The following is a 15,485-nucleotide window of genomic DNA, read 5'->3' as shown; positions in this document are numbered from 1 at the left end:
GGCTGTGTAGGTACAAAGAAGTACCTCACCACCACAGATACAGACATGTTATTTACACCTGCTGTGGTAGAAGGGCAAAAGTGAAGTATGAGATACAAATTCAATCTACTCTTAGTGAGGTTTCAGGATTGTTTGCCTCATCTGTTCTGTTCTACTTCAAGACTTCTGTTTTCCATGCTACTTTTTTATCTGATGTAATTAGTCTGAGAACCACAATATACTGATGCATGAGGTAGATAAAAAAATGAACTGCAAAAGAGTGGTTCCAAATACATCCACTCTTTTACCCAGGATCTGAAGATTTTCAGCAAAGAAGAAGAGAGAGGCTAGGATACATTTGATCAAGAATGTGATTTAAAAATCTGTACTTCTTGGATCATGGGGATCTTTTTTCATGTCTGCTGAGAAAGCCAGCAATTACTTAGTCATGAACTGGAGTTTACCGAGTGATTATGGTTTTACATGATGTAACTACATTAAGACATACCCTAGCACTTCGTTTGCTTCTGTATAACATAAATATTCTCAAAGGGGTGAAAATGTATACCAGTAAGAAGAACTGAGACTTTCAGATAAAATTAAAAACTTAATAAGGTACAGTTAGAGGAGACTGCAAAGGGAAGAAATGCTTTAGATCTGAGTAGAGCTCTATATAGATTCAGATCTGAATTGCTCATTATGATTCAAAATGGTATCTTTATTTGCTTGTTTTTACTTCTTAGAAGGAGGAAAATGGTAGAAGTTCTGTTTCTGGTATGCTGCTAGATTATGCCTTCCCAAGGCTCTACTTAAAATTGTGTGTCGATACTTAGCTGTTGTCATTGCTTCTTCTTTGCCAGGAAGGAGTTGTCTCTCTGGGCATGTTTGGCAGATACTTAATTCTGTGTGTTTGCCAAAGCAAAAATACTCTCATTTCAAAACTAAATTTTGATTGCTGAATAGTATTTATTACATACAAAGTGCAACTGAGGAGATAAATCTGAGAATAGGGGCATAAATAAAGTCTAACATCTGTTGTATTATAGGTAACTGCAAGAGCTAAAGCAAGTCCACTGTAATTTTTATCCTGTATTTGTGAAACTGTGTCATACTATTTCTAGAGAGCTCTTGTCATCATCTTTGTTTGTGAGGATAAAGGATCTTAGTTTATTTGAGGAAAAAAAAGGTTGCTCGATCTTCACTGAATCCACTCTGCAAGCACATTCAGCACTTCTCTTTGTACTTCATGGACAGCTGGAGTAAAATTTATGTTGCAGGAACTACTCGTTACCACTCAGTTTTACCAAATGTTTATATGTGCTTTCCTTTAGTATACGAGTAACCTCAGTTAGTCAAAGGAGAAAGAACAGCAGGTGTACTGAATGTGTTTAAGCACTAGCTGAACTGAAGCCTAAAGTATTAGAAGTATCTCACTGGTATTATAACACTGCATTACCATTTTTTTTACCATTAAGAAAGGGCTTTCTTAAAACATTTAATTTAAATGGGCTGTGCACCTCGATAATAAATAACATGTTTTTTCTCACACACTTTACAGAACGGGGCTCAAAAGGACATCTTGATCTCACGGAGTTAATAGGAGTTCCTCTTCCTCCTTCCGTCTACTTTGTCACCGGCTATGGAGGGTTTCCAGCTTACAGCTTTGGTCCAGATGCTAACATCGGTCGATTGACAAGTGCTATAATACCTTTGCCTTTCTACAGAGATTTTGCTATCGTAGTTACAGTGAAACCCAACAGTGATCATGGAGGAGTGCTATTTGCAATAACAGATGCCTTCCAGAAAACTATTTACCTGGGAATGAGACTGTCACCAGTTGATGACAGCACCCAGAGAATAATTATGTACTACACGGAGCCTGGTTCCCATATCTCCCGAGAGGCTGCTTCATTCAAAGTGCCAGTGATGACTAACAGGTGGAATAGGTTTACAGTGACTGTTCAGGGAAATGATATTGCTTTGTTCATGGATTGTGAAGAATATCAGAGAATTCAGTTTCAAAGGTCAGATCAAGCCTTGGTATTTGAATCTGGCTCTGGGATATTTGTTGGTAATGCAGGAGCCACAGGGTTGGAAAAGTTCACAGTAAGTACTGTCTGATAAATTCACATGTCTCAGTGTTTTATGCATGTACTCTCCATCCAAGAAAGTCTGCTTACAATGGTTATATCCCAAATGAGGTTACAAATGATATAGCTTGCGTTTTCCATACTTGGCTAGGGTTCAGGCAGTGCAGATATATAAATTATGGCTTAAAATGCAGATGTCCCTGGAATCTCAGAATTTTATTAATGGTCCAGATATTAATCTCAACGCTCAGTTTGAATACTAGGAATTTCAGAGTAAATATATCACATAACTTTATATGGCCTTTGTATGAAGGGCTGATTTCAGACTATCCATTTGTTTAACTTCTGAAAATACCTTAATAGAAAGTCAATATTTTAAACTCTTTATTAGCTAGGTATGTTTACTTCACATTCGACATAGGGAAGAGAATGATCACATCAAAGATAAAGATAGTTGGAAGATAAAGCAGTATTTCTACAGTTTATATATTACTTGAAGCTTATCAGGTGTTTTAGAAAAATAGAATGGACCAAAATCACTACTACAAGGTTCCCAAGCCTTCCTAGATTGAGTGCAAGCACCCTTCCTGACTGGAATTCTCAGCCCCTGAGCTTCCAAATGGAAATGTGAAAGCTGTCAATATGCGTGAGATTGACTAATTGTCAAACTGAAAGGGAAATGTCACCCTTTTTCTGTCTTGCTTTTGTACTTCCCTTGTACTTCAAAATTAGTACAGTATTCTGTGAGACTAATATCCCTTCTCCTAAATTAGTGAAGCAGCAGCACAAAACTGAGTGGATCCTTTGCTTTAGAGAAAAGAGAGATTCTTTCCAAGTTCAGATGTACTGGCAGGCTGTGAGCTCCATCTGGTAAGCAGCAAGGATAGTGTACTTTTATCATTTATCTGACTAGTCTAAGCACCTAGGATTACAGGAATATATTGATTAATAACAAATAAGTAGTGGAAAGGGATATATAGCAAAGCTGCCTGCTGGCACTACCTTTCTTAGACAGATGGGATGACTGGAGTATTGTGGATGCCTGATTAGTAAGTAAGAATTAGAAGCTTTCAAGAAAATTAGACCACTTTTGTACCCCACTTGGAAAGCATGTATGTGATGATCAATTATCGAGATTATCACCAATAAATCTGTAAATACGGTTACAGGAATGCATGGTGGATTACACTCTAAGGCATTTCCACTGAAACAGGCTGATCTGTATGCTATATCGAGCACATATACTTCACCCGATATTGTGATTGCCTCCCTACCATTAATTGTGATGTATACTCTAGGTCTTGTGCCTTTATTTCTTCATGAATCATATGTCACAACTGCTTTTGGATAGAAAAACTAAATGGTTGATTCCTCCTCAAGATCTGTTTTTATGACAAGAACTGTTTACATTGTTTGCCCAAAATAGAAACAATTCATGGCAGATTGTGCAAATGACTCTGAATGGATGTCAGTTGCTGGTTTGCTCTGGCTAATGGGAATTTGTGTGCCTAAGACTCTGGTTGCCAGACACAAAAGGACATAACTATATTCAGATTTTATGGAAACAAAAGGAAGTTCTAGCCTTGGTGCTTGTAAAGAAAAGTAGAAACCAGACAACAACCAAATATAGCTGAATCAGTGGCGGTGCCAGATTCTGCAAACCAGCTATAACAGGGAAGGCAGGAGCAAGCACAAGACCCGGAGGGGGATTATAATACCTCTTACCTACTGTCCCTGCTGTGGCAGACTTGGCCATGACTTTTCTGGTTGGAGTAACTGGGTGGCAGCTACACCTGGGAAACATTAGGGCTCTCCATTTTGCTTCCTTCACCATCTAAGGACACAGATTAGAGCAAGAGGAAAAAAAAAAGTGTTCTCCAAATGGGATTCACTCCTACTATGAAAAAAAAAGCATCACTTCCAAGAGAGTGCCTAAGTGTCTGGTTGTGTCTCCTTTCATGTATGATTTTTCAGTGAACTGTTCAAGTTTGTCTGACATTGTTCAATATCTGAGTTGCCCATTATTAAGTTTTGAGAGAAATAGGATGGTTCTGTTCACTTAGCTCTTACCTCAGATTGCCTGCAAACTCAGGAGGCACCAACTGCATGAGTTTCATCATTTCTGAAGGTACAGAAATTAGAGACTCATCGAAGATAGAATCTCAGATTTTGTTTCTTTCTGAAATATTCTAGAAGCCACCAGAAATATTGCTTCAAAAGTACCTCCTTGCCTATAATTCCCTTGTGCTTCTAGGACAGGGAGATAAGACTGCTGCAGAAAGGAAAAAATGGGCAGAAAATCAGACATAGCAGTGTATATAAATGGTAGCTATTCCTCCCGTGGAGTTTGCATTTTTGGGTGGCATTAAGTAGCAGCAAAGCATACTACTTTTCTTATCTCAACAGTTGTTGCATTTTTCCTTACCAAGACCCAGGCTTTCTATACCCCTGAGTGAGTGGATCTGCTCTGTGTCTGTGGTAATACTCAGCAGACAGAGCTCAACTAAGAACTTTTCATGGTATAAACGTTCTAACTCCTTGAAAAGGCATTGGACTGAGAAGTATTCTGTGTCTATCTAGAAATAAAGAATAAATCTGGCAGGTTCTTCAGGCTTTTCTCTACATAAAATCCAAAACCAAAGCAAAATAGACTGTCAGCAAAACCAGGAGGAGGCAGGTCATGTGTGTTAGGTAGGATGGCTCTTCATTTGAATAACCATCTTTTTGTCCTACATGTGCATTGTGCCTAACTCTGTGAGACCTCATAACGAGGAAACATCCCTCAAGTGTTTCTTTAAACACTTTGAGACTGTGTAATCTAAGAAAGACTTAATTCTTTAAAATGAAATTGTTGCTGCTCTTTCAGCATGTCAGACTGAGAAATAAAATTTGTAACTTTGAAAATAAGAAACATTTGTTATCAGAAAACCCATCTCATTTCTTTCTGCTTTGAAAAGTTTTAAGCTAGTTTCTCCCTGGCCCACTTCATCACTTACTGGTATTTCCTTCCCATCCTTTGTCTTCAGTTTTGGTAGTTTTCACATGCCATTTTTGGAGCTGCATTGCACTTCTTAACTAGAAAAAGTAGACAGTGCTTTGCAGACACTAGGACACAATCTAGGACTAGATCCTTTAGTTGGGGCACTAAGAATACAGTGTAGCAATTGTATTATCATTGGGACATGATGGTTATTTTATTATGGCAACTTCATTTTTTTCTACATTTTGCAAAAGGAAGACGTAGGAACATATTTACATTTTTAAACTGTGTTTATTATCATAAAATTTGATGCTTCAGATTATTTTCCAAGCAAATCAGAACAAAGTCTGGGGTTTTTTGTTCATTTGTTTAATTCCAAAACAAATTTGTAATTTGTTTAATTTTAAAAAAATATTACTTCCTTGAAGTGTTTTTGTTGTTTCATATAGGGCTCAATTCAACATCTGACAATCAAATCTGACCCGAGGGCTACTGAAGATCATTGTGAAGATGATGATCCTTATGTGAGTATTCTTATAAACACTTCTTTATCTATCCTCAGTGCCTCAGTCAAAGTCATTTGCCATTACACATTTTTCATAAGACTAAATGTAGTATTACTTTTTGGGAACACAGTATCATACTTGAAACTATCTGCATGGGGGAATCTCTTTTTTTGACTACAGAGCCCCTAAAACTGTAATTTTTCAAAACCCATCATTTTCTTTTGTCTATAACACCTTTGAGAATATGAACTATGATTTTTCTGAAGGGTCATTTTCATGAAATCCTCTAAGTATTGAAATAACATCATCATGACACCAACAGGAAAAAAAAAAAAAAAAGTTTTTTTTTTCTGCATTAAAATAGCCAGTTCCTTGGAGATCATCTTTTTTCCCCTGACTCTTATGAACCTGCTGTCATGATTGGGTTTTGCACAGGCTTCAGGGGACATCAGTGGCAATGGCAGCATTCAAGAACATGAAGATATTTCTGAGACACAAGAAGCCCTTGCACCTTCTCATCTTCCCATAAGGGTAAATCTATTTATTTTCTTTACATTTCTCATTTAGTATTACTTTATTTAGATAGTGAGGTCCTGCAGTTTTTCATATGTGGCAACTTCCAAAGGCAACTGTGACAAAAACATGCACCCATACATAAGAATGACTGCACTGTGCCAGACCAAAAATCTGGTATATTTGACAGCAGTCAGCAACCAGTAGTTTGGGGAGAGTATAGTAACAGATCAGGAACATAAATATGACACTTACTGGGAATATTCTTTTACTCTGCAACAATGTCCATCTCAGGATATGCTTGAGTCAAGAGTGTATCTGTTTGTGTTTAGTGGACCTCAGCTGAATTTTTCACCCTTGAATTTCTTGTTTTGTTTTTTCAACCCATGGGAATTTTAGCTTCCTGCTGCAGGATTACTTAACTCGTCTAATGCCATGTTTTGTGACAGACTTTCACCTTGTGCTTGCCCTTCTGAACATGCTAGCTGCAGCTCTCATTTGGTGGTTGCTGGAAGACAGAGTAAACGGTTGTTCCTTACTCACCGTACCATTTGTGATTTTAGAGATTCCTGTCGCATTGTGTTCTCCCTCACATTTTGTGCCTTTCTGTGCACCATACTACGTAATATTAAGAAAGTTAACTCTATCCCAACCCAAACCAGCACACTAGATTGTTCTTTCTCAACATAATCTCAGTGCATTATTCACTGTTGCAGAGTACGAAAGGTAGAACATTTCTATATTAATGATCATTACTGTTACATTGCTAAAAAATTAGTAACACATCTATGATTTACATGAACAGTGACATAAAAGTGTAATAGCTATTGTTCATCACTATGCGCCACTCCCAGGGAGTAAAAATGTCACATTTTCCTTTGATTTTCCAAACATATAAGATCTGTTTTGGGTCCCAAAATATTATTTCAAGATCTGACAATGTCAAGGCAATACAGCAATGTCACACCTTCTTCAGAAGACCTAGAAGTTGCCTGCAGTTAACTTGAATGTCATAATTAAGCTAGAATCAATGCCCAGAAGGAAAAATGTCACAGCACTACAGAATATAATTTATTTGGTAATGATGAAGTTGCCTCATAAATGAAGAGGCAAAGTATACCTTTTCCCGATGCGCCTCTCAAAGACATACTTGTTCATCAATGATTATATCATTGCAAACGTTTTTCCATTCAGCTGTAGTACTTTCACTTCCATTTTTCCACAAATTAGTGTATATTTTGATGCTATTTTAATTTTCTTGTTAAAATGTTTTTAAGAATGTCTGGTAACCTGAATCAGGCTTTGAGTACGCAAACAATTTTCTCTGAAGTGCTACACCACAGTATTAATAAAGCTAATATGTATATATGGCAGATTATCACCCTTAGAAAACAAGGAATAAAGAAGCCTCTTCATAGCTCTTTTCTGTTCTACAGACACTTCTTTGGTGGCAGATTGTCAGTTTTTTGAACTGTGTAGAAACAATCTTCATTGTGTCTATGTGCAGTCCCAGTTACTACTACAGTAACTCTTTGTATGAGACAATCACAGAATGGATGATGATAAATAGATTTCTGAGACGACTAATCATAAGTCTGAAAGGCCAGTAAATTACTATTTTCTTCAAAATGCAAGAACTTCATGTGAAAGTATTTCCTGGGATCGCACACTTTTTTTTTTTTTTCCAAAAATGCCTGGGGATTTCAAAAGGCCATACCAGCATGTCAATAAATACGCAGTCTCCTTTAGCAAAATGTTTAACACTACTGCCAAATTAGAAATGTCTAAATGCAAATGACTCATGGGATTTGCATACCTTCCAGACTGACAACCCATGGAGTTTTAATGAGTTTATTCTTTAGAAATATTAAACAAGAGACAGAGAAACAAATGATAATTTAACAATCAGTACAATCACTGGCAGATGTTTCTGAGAAAGTATTATTTATTTTCTAACTCTGAAAAATAACTGAACAAACTCTCCAAATCAGCACTTTGAAAGAAATTGCTATGCTGAGCTGGAATGAAACAAGTCAAAGGTCATACGTGAGAATGCAGTCTCTGATTAAAGTCACTTAGCAATGTTGATCGTGTAAATTCTATTTTATGTTTTTCTGCTAAGTAGTTCCGTACTGTTCAGTAGGAATGGATAGCATTCTTTGGACTATTTCAGAATATTTCCATTTAATGGGCCTTGTGAATCAGCAAAGGTTCAGTAAATCAACAAAAAAGGCATGTTTAAAATTTGTAGAAAAGGTGTCTTTTCATAAAGAGTTTTTCCGTGGATCCCTTGTTAATTGATTATTCAGCCAAAAACTGCCCTTGGCATGTCTTATCTATCGGGATTCTCAGAAAAATATAGCCTGAACTACTCTGTATGTCAGAAAGGCACTGCCAGAAAGGAAAAGTAGGGACCAACAATTTTCATTGTTGGGTCACGAATGTTCAAGCCATTTCATGTGTGTTGCAGTATTGGGTTTGTGTGATTTTCTTTCCAGAAACAATACTACCAATCTTTTTCATTAACCTTACATGTTAATGAACTAGCAATCATAAAAATACAATCAAGGACCATAGAATGCTGGAGTGAAGAGATGTTTTTCAGAGGGACTTTGTCAGGCCATCCAGACTGTAATGTCCTAGGTTGGGTATAAGAACACAGTGGAGGACAGTTTTGAAACCTTGCTAAAATCAAAGTGGATTACATCCACTGTTTTCTTGTCATCCACAAATCCAGTCATTTTATCACATAAGGCAGTCAGCCTTGTCAGGCATAATTTACCCTGGGTAAATCCATGCTGATAGTTCTTAGTTACCTTCTTCTCCTTCATGTGCCTAGAAACATGTTGCAAGAGGACTTGCCTCATGATTTTCCCAGAGACCAGAATGAGACTAACCAGTCTGTAGTGATGTGGATTGTTCTTTTGGCTTTAGAGTAGATGTAATAATCTGAGAGTAAATGTTGCAAATGAGTTTTGCCATTCTTAAACTATTTTTTATTATCCACACACTGATCACAAGAAATGTAAGAAGTTCTGAATTCTTTTCATGGGAATTCTAAAGTATGTTCTGGATGGCATATCAATATTTGGTGTTCTGTATTTGTCCCTGTTTCTTCATTCAAAGTTAAATATAAAATCCACTGACAGATTTTACCTTTCAGTAAACTTCCTGTATTGTTTATTCTGCGGTCTTTACAGAAGTGACACACACATTTTTATACATATTGACATAAATGAGTATGGAACCAGACTTGTCTCAGTAGTGACAGACAACAAAAGTTGCAAGTTGTAGCTGGGGATGTTCAAGATGGATTTCAGGAAAGCTCTCTTCAATAGGATAATAGTGCAGCACTGGAACAGGTAACCAAAAGAAGATATCAAATCTCTGTCCTTAGAAGTTTTCAAGATTTGGTTAGACAGATGTAAAACCAATGAAATAAAAATCATGCCAATGATGTTTACTTCTCTCCCTTTTGCTGACAACTCAGGAAGTCTTTCAGCAAGCCCTATCATGCCATTTTGCACATCTTAACCTGGTTCAAGACCAGGAAGCTTGGTCCATTAATTCTACTCCAGGTTACTATGGCAACATAATCACTTATAAATTTTATTTAAATTGAAAACCCAGGTTTGCATGATGTAGTTTCCTCACTACACTAAGACAGAATTTCTTCAGGTCTCTAATTCCAGTAGGGAGTAGGCTCTTTACATTCCTGCATGCAGCTGAAACCAGGTTATTGAAATGCCACCTCTTGCCCACCCAGAGTCAGCATGGGGAAGGATGGGTACCAGCCAGCTCTAGGCTCTTTGACCTGCAGCTTTCCTTGTGCCTTTCTCCCTCTCTATGGGTTTGTCAAGTGTACATCACTTGGTTTGGAGGAATGGAGTTCAAAGGTGGTGTGCTAGTGTTTCTCAAGAGTTTGACCAACTTAGTGTGACATCTGCTGATAAGAGAAACTAGATGTATACTGTAAAGAGGAAAAATTAAATACAAGGTGAAACAAATTAAAAACATGTACTTGAAAGAGGGTATATATATTGGCCATTAATAAATTTCAGGTTTTATGATAGCAATGATAGTTAATGTTTCTAAGGGCAACATAAGTGTAAGGACAGATACTGGCAAAATATTAAGTAGGAAAGATCTGGATTTCTGTTTTTCTTCATAAATGTGTGATTACTATGCTTTGAGGAAGGTAATCTACTGATTCATGTTTTAAAATATGTGATAATCCTTTTATCTAAACGGTTCTTTGGGATTTTATATTTATTTTTTAGCCTGAAGATACGTTGGCTGAGCCAGTGGAAGCCCCCCCAACTATATTGTCTTATTTGGAAGAAAACGATTTCTCTGGAAATCACAGATCAGAAGAAACCTCTGAAGCATCTAAACTTAAAGAACAAGGCACTGCCTTTTTTTTTTTTTTTTTTTTTTTTTTTTTTTTTGGTGGGGGGGTGTGTCATACTTTTTAGGTCTGATTCTGTCATCTCCCTGTGTACAAAAAGACACTGCAATATTGGGGTACTGCCAGGAGTGAAAATGGTTTTGGATATCCTGTGTTTTAGAAAAGAATTGTTAATCAAACATTTGGTCTTTGAAACTGCAGTCTGTTAGACTGCAATTTGTTAATAGCAGCAAAGGTAGCAACTACAACCACTGCTCAACACACCTCTCACTTTTCACTCCATAAAGGTGCTTATTTCAGTCATTGTTAAACATGCAGAGAATAGATTTAGACACCCATAAAGTGAAAGTTTCAGTCACAGAACTGCAGTTTATATTTTAAAAAGGAAAAAAAAAAAAATTATTTGGATAAAACAAAGAAGCTGACCTGAGGAGCTGCTGCTATGATACTCTACAACACTCCAGTAAAGTGCAAGTGTTTGGGAAAGGGAATGAAAGAGGAAAAATCCCCTTCATTCTGCTCAGATCAGTAAGAAGCATGGCACTTCCTGAGACATACCTCTGCAAGTAGTGCTACTGGCTCTAAAGCCATGTGACACATTTAAAAGGAAGTTAAGACGAGTATTTAATTTGATGACATTTTGTTATAGTGAAGCACGGCCTTTTATGTAAAGCTGAATACCACCACTGAATAAAGAACTCTATCCTGCTTATATTCCCTGCAAAGGATGTGAATCTGCCTAGTGCACCAATGGGGTGTCTTGGATACAAGTGTAGGCAACAAAGTAAGAGTAGGGCATAATGCACTAAGGAACCCAGACCTCCACTATTAAGACAATTTCAGTGCACTCCTATAAACAGAAAATAAAGCTAGTTATCTTAATAAGGCCAAAGATAATGTTCCTGTTTAAATTTTGTACATACTTCAGATACTACCTGTTGTATATACCTCTTATTTTTTATGTTATATAGATGAAAAATAAGCAACCATTAGACTAGAGCTTGAGGTAAAGAAGATGATGCAGTACAGTATTTGTCCTTAAACATTTGTTTTATAATTTTATTCTCACTTTTCTCTTTTTATTCTTTTCTTTAAAAATTTTCAGAGTTATAAAATGATTAATATGAATCTTTGGAATGTATTTCAGTCATAATCTAAAATATTTATTTTTTTCATACAACTTACAGCATCTGCTCTGCTAAATACCCCTGGGTGGGTTTTATTTTGCTTTGTCTCTCATAAATAAGTGATTGTTTTATTCAGATTCAGGTGTCATCCCAACTGGACGAGGAAACAGTGAGTCTACCACTGTCACACAGGAAATCTTAAGAGAAGAAGATGGTTCTGGTGCTAATGTTTTGCCAGCAGTAAGCAGAAAGGTCTGTACAATGGATTTATCATATGCCTTATCTTTTTGTCCCAAGAGCAGGAAGCATTTTACATGCTTTTCTGAGTCAGTAACTTTATGTATTCCATTTTAGCAAGGTGCCAAAACAGAAGTTATTTTTTAAACGCTTGAATGTCTTCTCATGACATCAAAATGAAAAGCACTGACACTGCAGAAGTTTGGACCTATAACAGTTGAGATGGGCTAGAGATTTTTTGACTGACAAAATTATTTGTTCTTTCAGGTTTTCATTTTTTCATTTTGCATTTAAGAAAGTGAGAAACAAAGAAAAGAACCAATGTAAATCCTCATCATAAAAGCCCACGATTTTTATTGCCTAAAAGCAAAGTCTTGGCCTTACTTACAGTAACTGCCTTGCAGGTGAAAGCCCTGCTCACTTTTCAGAAGTGTTACATATAAACGGTTTTAAAATTACACCCTTTGAGTGCTCACCAAGTGCTTCTGTGTGAAGTACCAAGTGCAAAGAAACATTTCATTATCACAGTGCTTCATTACCAGGTGATCCAAAACAGAAGGCTAACACTAAAATGCACTAAACTCTGGAGGAATCCATGACTAAAATGTGTAACGCTGGCTTTCCTTAGATGCTCACAGACTAATCTGAAAATTTAGAGTTTATGCAAATTATCCCTTTATAAACGCTATCCTACTTGAATTACTGTCCAAGAGATTGATCCTATATTCTATGTCTTGACAAGGGAATGGTGCATGGATTGCACTGGAAAAGCGTCTGCAACTCCAAGATATTTCTTAAAGAAGGCAGTGTATGTTGCTTTCTGAGAGCTGCGTACATTAACACCCAGAGATGAAAAAGCCATTAAAAATTTATCCATCAGTTTTCCTGGCATTCACTTTAAATAGCTGTTCTAACTAATAAAATAGTAACAACCTTTCCACCCTAGACGGCCTTATAAAGGACCAAAGTTGAGGCAAGTCAGTGAAGTTGTTTGGGGTCCTTCTATTACTCATGTCTGTGTCAGAGCACTTACACGAATAAATGTTGTTTACAGTCATACCTAGCTTCTCTCTGGGCTGCCAGCACATTTTTAAAAGGTACTCTAGAAGAGGCGATATCTGGACATCTTTCACCTGTCAGAGATGCCTTCCAAAAATCCTGGTCAGGCTGTCTTGTAAGTGTCCAAGCAGGAATTCTTTTCAGGATATGTCCTGATGGGAAAAGGGATTCTAGAAAGTATGTGTGCCACCATCAAGTGAGTTGTACACTGCTGAACAAAGGAAACTCTGACAAAGATGGTCTGTAATTTCATTGGCAATTCATTTCAGCCAGGACCAGGAATAACTATAAATTACAAGCAAAGCATTGAGACTAGTCACATTTTCAAACTCACTTTTTCTCAAATCCCTTATAAAATTAGATAGCCCTTTTGGGTAGACTCCTTCCTGTGAGCTTGGTTCCTAGACAAGGAAATTAAGAGAAAATGCAAGGCTGTAGCCTGTCTCTACTTTGAGGTTCACACAGTGCCAAGAAGAATGGGAGCCCTTTTATCTCCTAAGCAGAGTACTTGAGCGTCCGCAACTGCAGGCACTAGAAACCTCAAAGGCAGTAACTATGCCATATGTAGCAAAGTCACCCACTCCGGTGAGATACTGGGCTTTGAAAGATACTGTGCCTTTTGTATTTGTAAGTTAATGTGTAACCTGGATTTTGTGTGATTCTGCAAATTAAAATTATGTATGCCCCTCGTTTGGAATCCTGTGAGCTGGAGGGCTCCAGCTACTCAAATACTTGCCCTACTTTTTGATGTATTTCTAAATAACTGGCTAGCAGTACATTATTTATTAATTAACGTTCCTGGTCCAACAACTACTACAGATTTTTCTAAACAGAAAATACATAATGATCTTTCCTTCCTCTTGCCTTTGTAACTCCTATGCCAAAAGTCCATTCTTTGTATTGCTTGACATTGCAGTCAGTTATGACTGCTTCTGTTTGCCAGAAAACATATAGCATCAAGAATGACAGAAATTTTATTCTACATTGTGTCTTTTATTCAAGAGTTTAAGGTAACTCAGGTAACTCTTTACGGTGTCTTCTAGTGTTTCTGTGTTTATTTTTGTAAATTATCACAAATGGTGAAACAGTACATTAAGGATCAGCCATTGGAGCTGACATAAAAAAGGCTTTAATATTTGTTGGAGAACTTCCAGATATGATTCCTCTAACATTTTCATGCCTGTATTCACATTTTTTAAAAGCAGTAATTTTAATGTCAGGATGAACTATTGTACTTACTATCTAATTTTTTCAGTTTTGGGACATTTTTCTTAAATAAAAATTCAATCTTGATTTAAGTAGTGTGAGAAAAAAAATGTTTAAATCTATTGTGACAAGTAGTTTTGCTACTTACTAATCTTTACAGGGGTTTTCCTGAATTTATGCCAATTTCCACATCTTTGTCACTAGATAGGTAGCAAAGATGGCTATACAATATGCTAATGAACAATCTTTTAGAAAATAATAGTAAAGAAAAATTGTTACTACATCGAAAAATGGTCTTTGTGAGTACATGGTAGAATTGGCTCTATCTCTTGTAAGTTTACCATTGTACAAGATCCCCATTGTACCAGTTATGCCATTTGTAATACAAATAATATGGATGACACTGATTAGGCACAGCATTATATTTTCTCAGTGTTGCATAGAAGTCAGTTGAATGTCCCTCAGGAAAACTTGCTAAAGTCAGATCAACAGTGTTACTGTTAGCAAGCACACATAACAAAGAAAATTAGGACCTCTTTGTCAGACAAAAACATGCTGATTTAGATTTTTTTTTGTCTTCACCCTTTGATTTTGGAATGGAATGGAATGGAATAGAATAGAATAGAATAGAATAGAATAGAATAGAATAGAATAGAATAGAATAGAATAGAATAGAATAGAATAGAATAGAATAGAATAGGAGTAGAATATTTCAATTGGAAGGGATCCACAACAACCACCTAGTCCAACTGCCTGACCAGTTGTGAGAGATGAGAAACCAGGCCTGTGAGAAACTAAGAATAAAAGCCTGAGTCACTTGTCTCCCTCATCTGAGTGGGACGTGACACCAATTCAAGGCTGACCAAGTTAAAGAATGTTAATAAGGGCATTGTCAGAATGACTCTTAAACACTGACAGGCTTGGGGCATCAACCACCTCTCTAGGAAACCTGTTACAGGGTTTAACCACCCTCAATAAAGAAATGCTTCCTAATGTCAAGTCTAAACCTCCCCTGGCACATCTTTAAACCATTCCCATGCATCCTGTCAGTGGATTTCCTTTGGGAGATGATCGAGAGGGGTCCTGCCATAACATTGCTCATTCCTTCAGTACTTTAACAACCTGTATCAACAATCCTGTTATCTCACACAGGTCATGATCTTACAGCTTAGTTAACTAGGTTTTCTTCTAACACTTTTCCAGATGGGAAAAAAATCTGTAATGAGACCAGATGAAAAAATCTCTGATCTTTTGGAACTTTCCTAGTGATAAAACCAGAAAGATCTTTAAAAAATCAGCTAACAGCTCCTTTGATGAAAGCTGTCATCCTTCTAACTTTAAAATGCTTGGATAGTTACTATCTATCTACCACTTTCATTA

General features: G+C 36.8%; 1 protein-coding gene across 3 annotated transcripts in view; it reads left to right on the top strand.

Annotated features, from left to right (window-relative positions):
* LOC113476917 (collagen alpha-1(XV) chain-like) overlaps positions 1 to 15,485 on the top strand; it is a 147,046-nt gene that overhangs the window by 45,586 nt on the left and 85,975 nt on the right. For all 3 annotated transcript variants that reach the window (XM_026842920.1, XM_026842919.1, XM_026842921.1), the window contains exons 3-7: positions 1,538 to 2,085; positions 5,499 to 5,573; positions 5,991 to 6,086; positions 10,349 to 10,475; positions 11,740 to 11,855. In XM_026842920.1, the coding sequence (XP_026698721.1) occupies positions 1,538 to 2,085; positions 5,499 to 5,573; positions 5,991 to 6,086; positions 10,349 to 10,475; positions 11,740 to 11,855 (962 nt within the window). The remainder of the gene's footprint in view (positions 1 to 1,537; positions 2,086 to 5,498; positions 5,574 to 5,990; positions 6,087 to 10,348; positions 10,476 to 11,739; positions 11,856 to 15,485) is intronic.

This window comes from Athene cunicularia (genome assembly GCF_003259725.1).
Source record: "Athene cunicularia isolate RWA chromosome 2 unlocalized genomic scaffold, athCun1 chr2_part1, whole genome shotgun sequence".
Lineage (NCBI taxonomy): Eukaryota > Metazoa > Chordata > Aves > Strigiformes > Strigidae > Athene > Athene cunicularia.
Note: the sequence above shows the minus strand (reverse complement) of the source record. Positions and strands in the feature narration are given on the sequence as shown.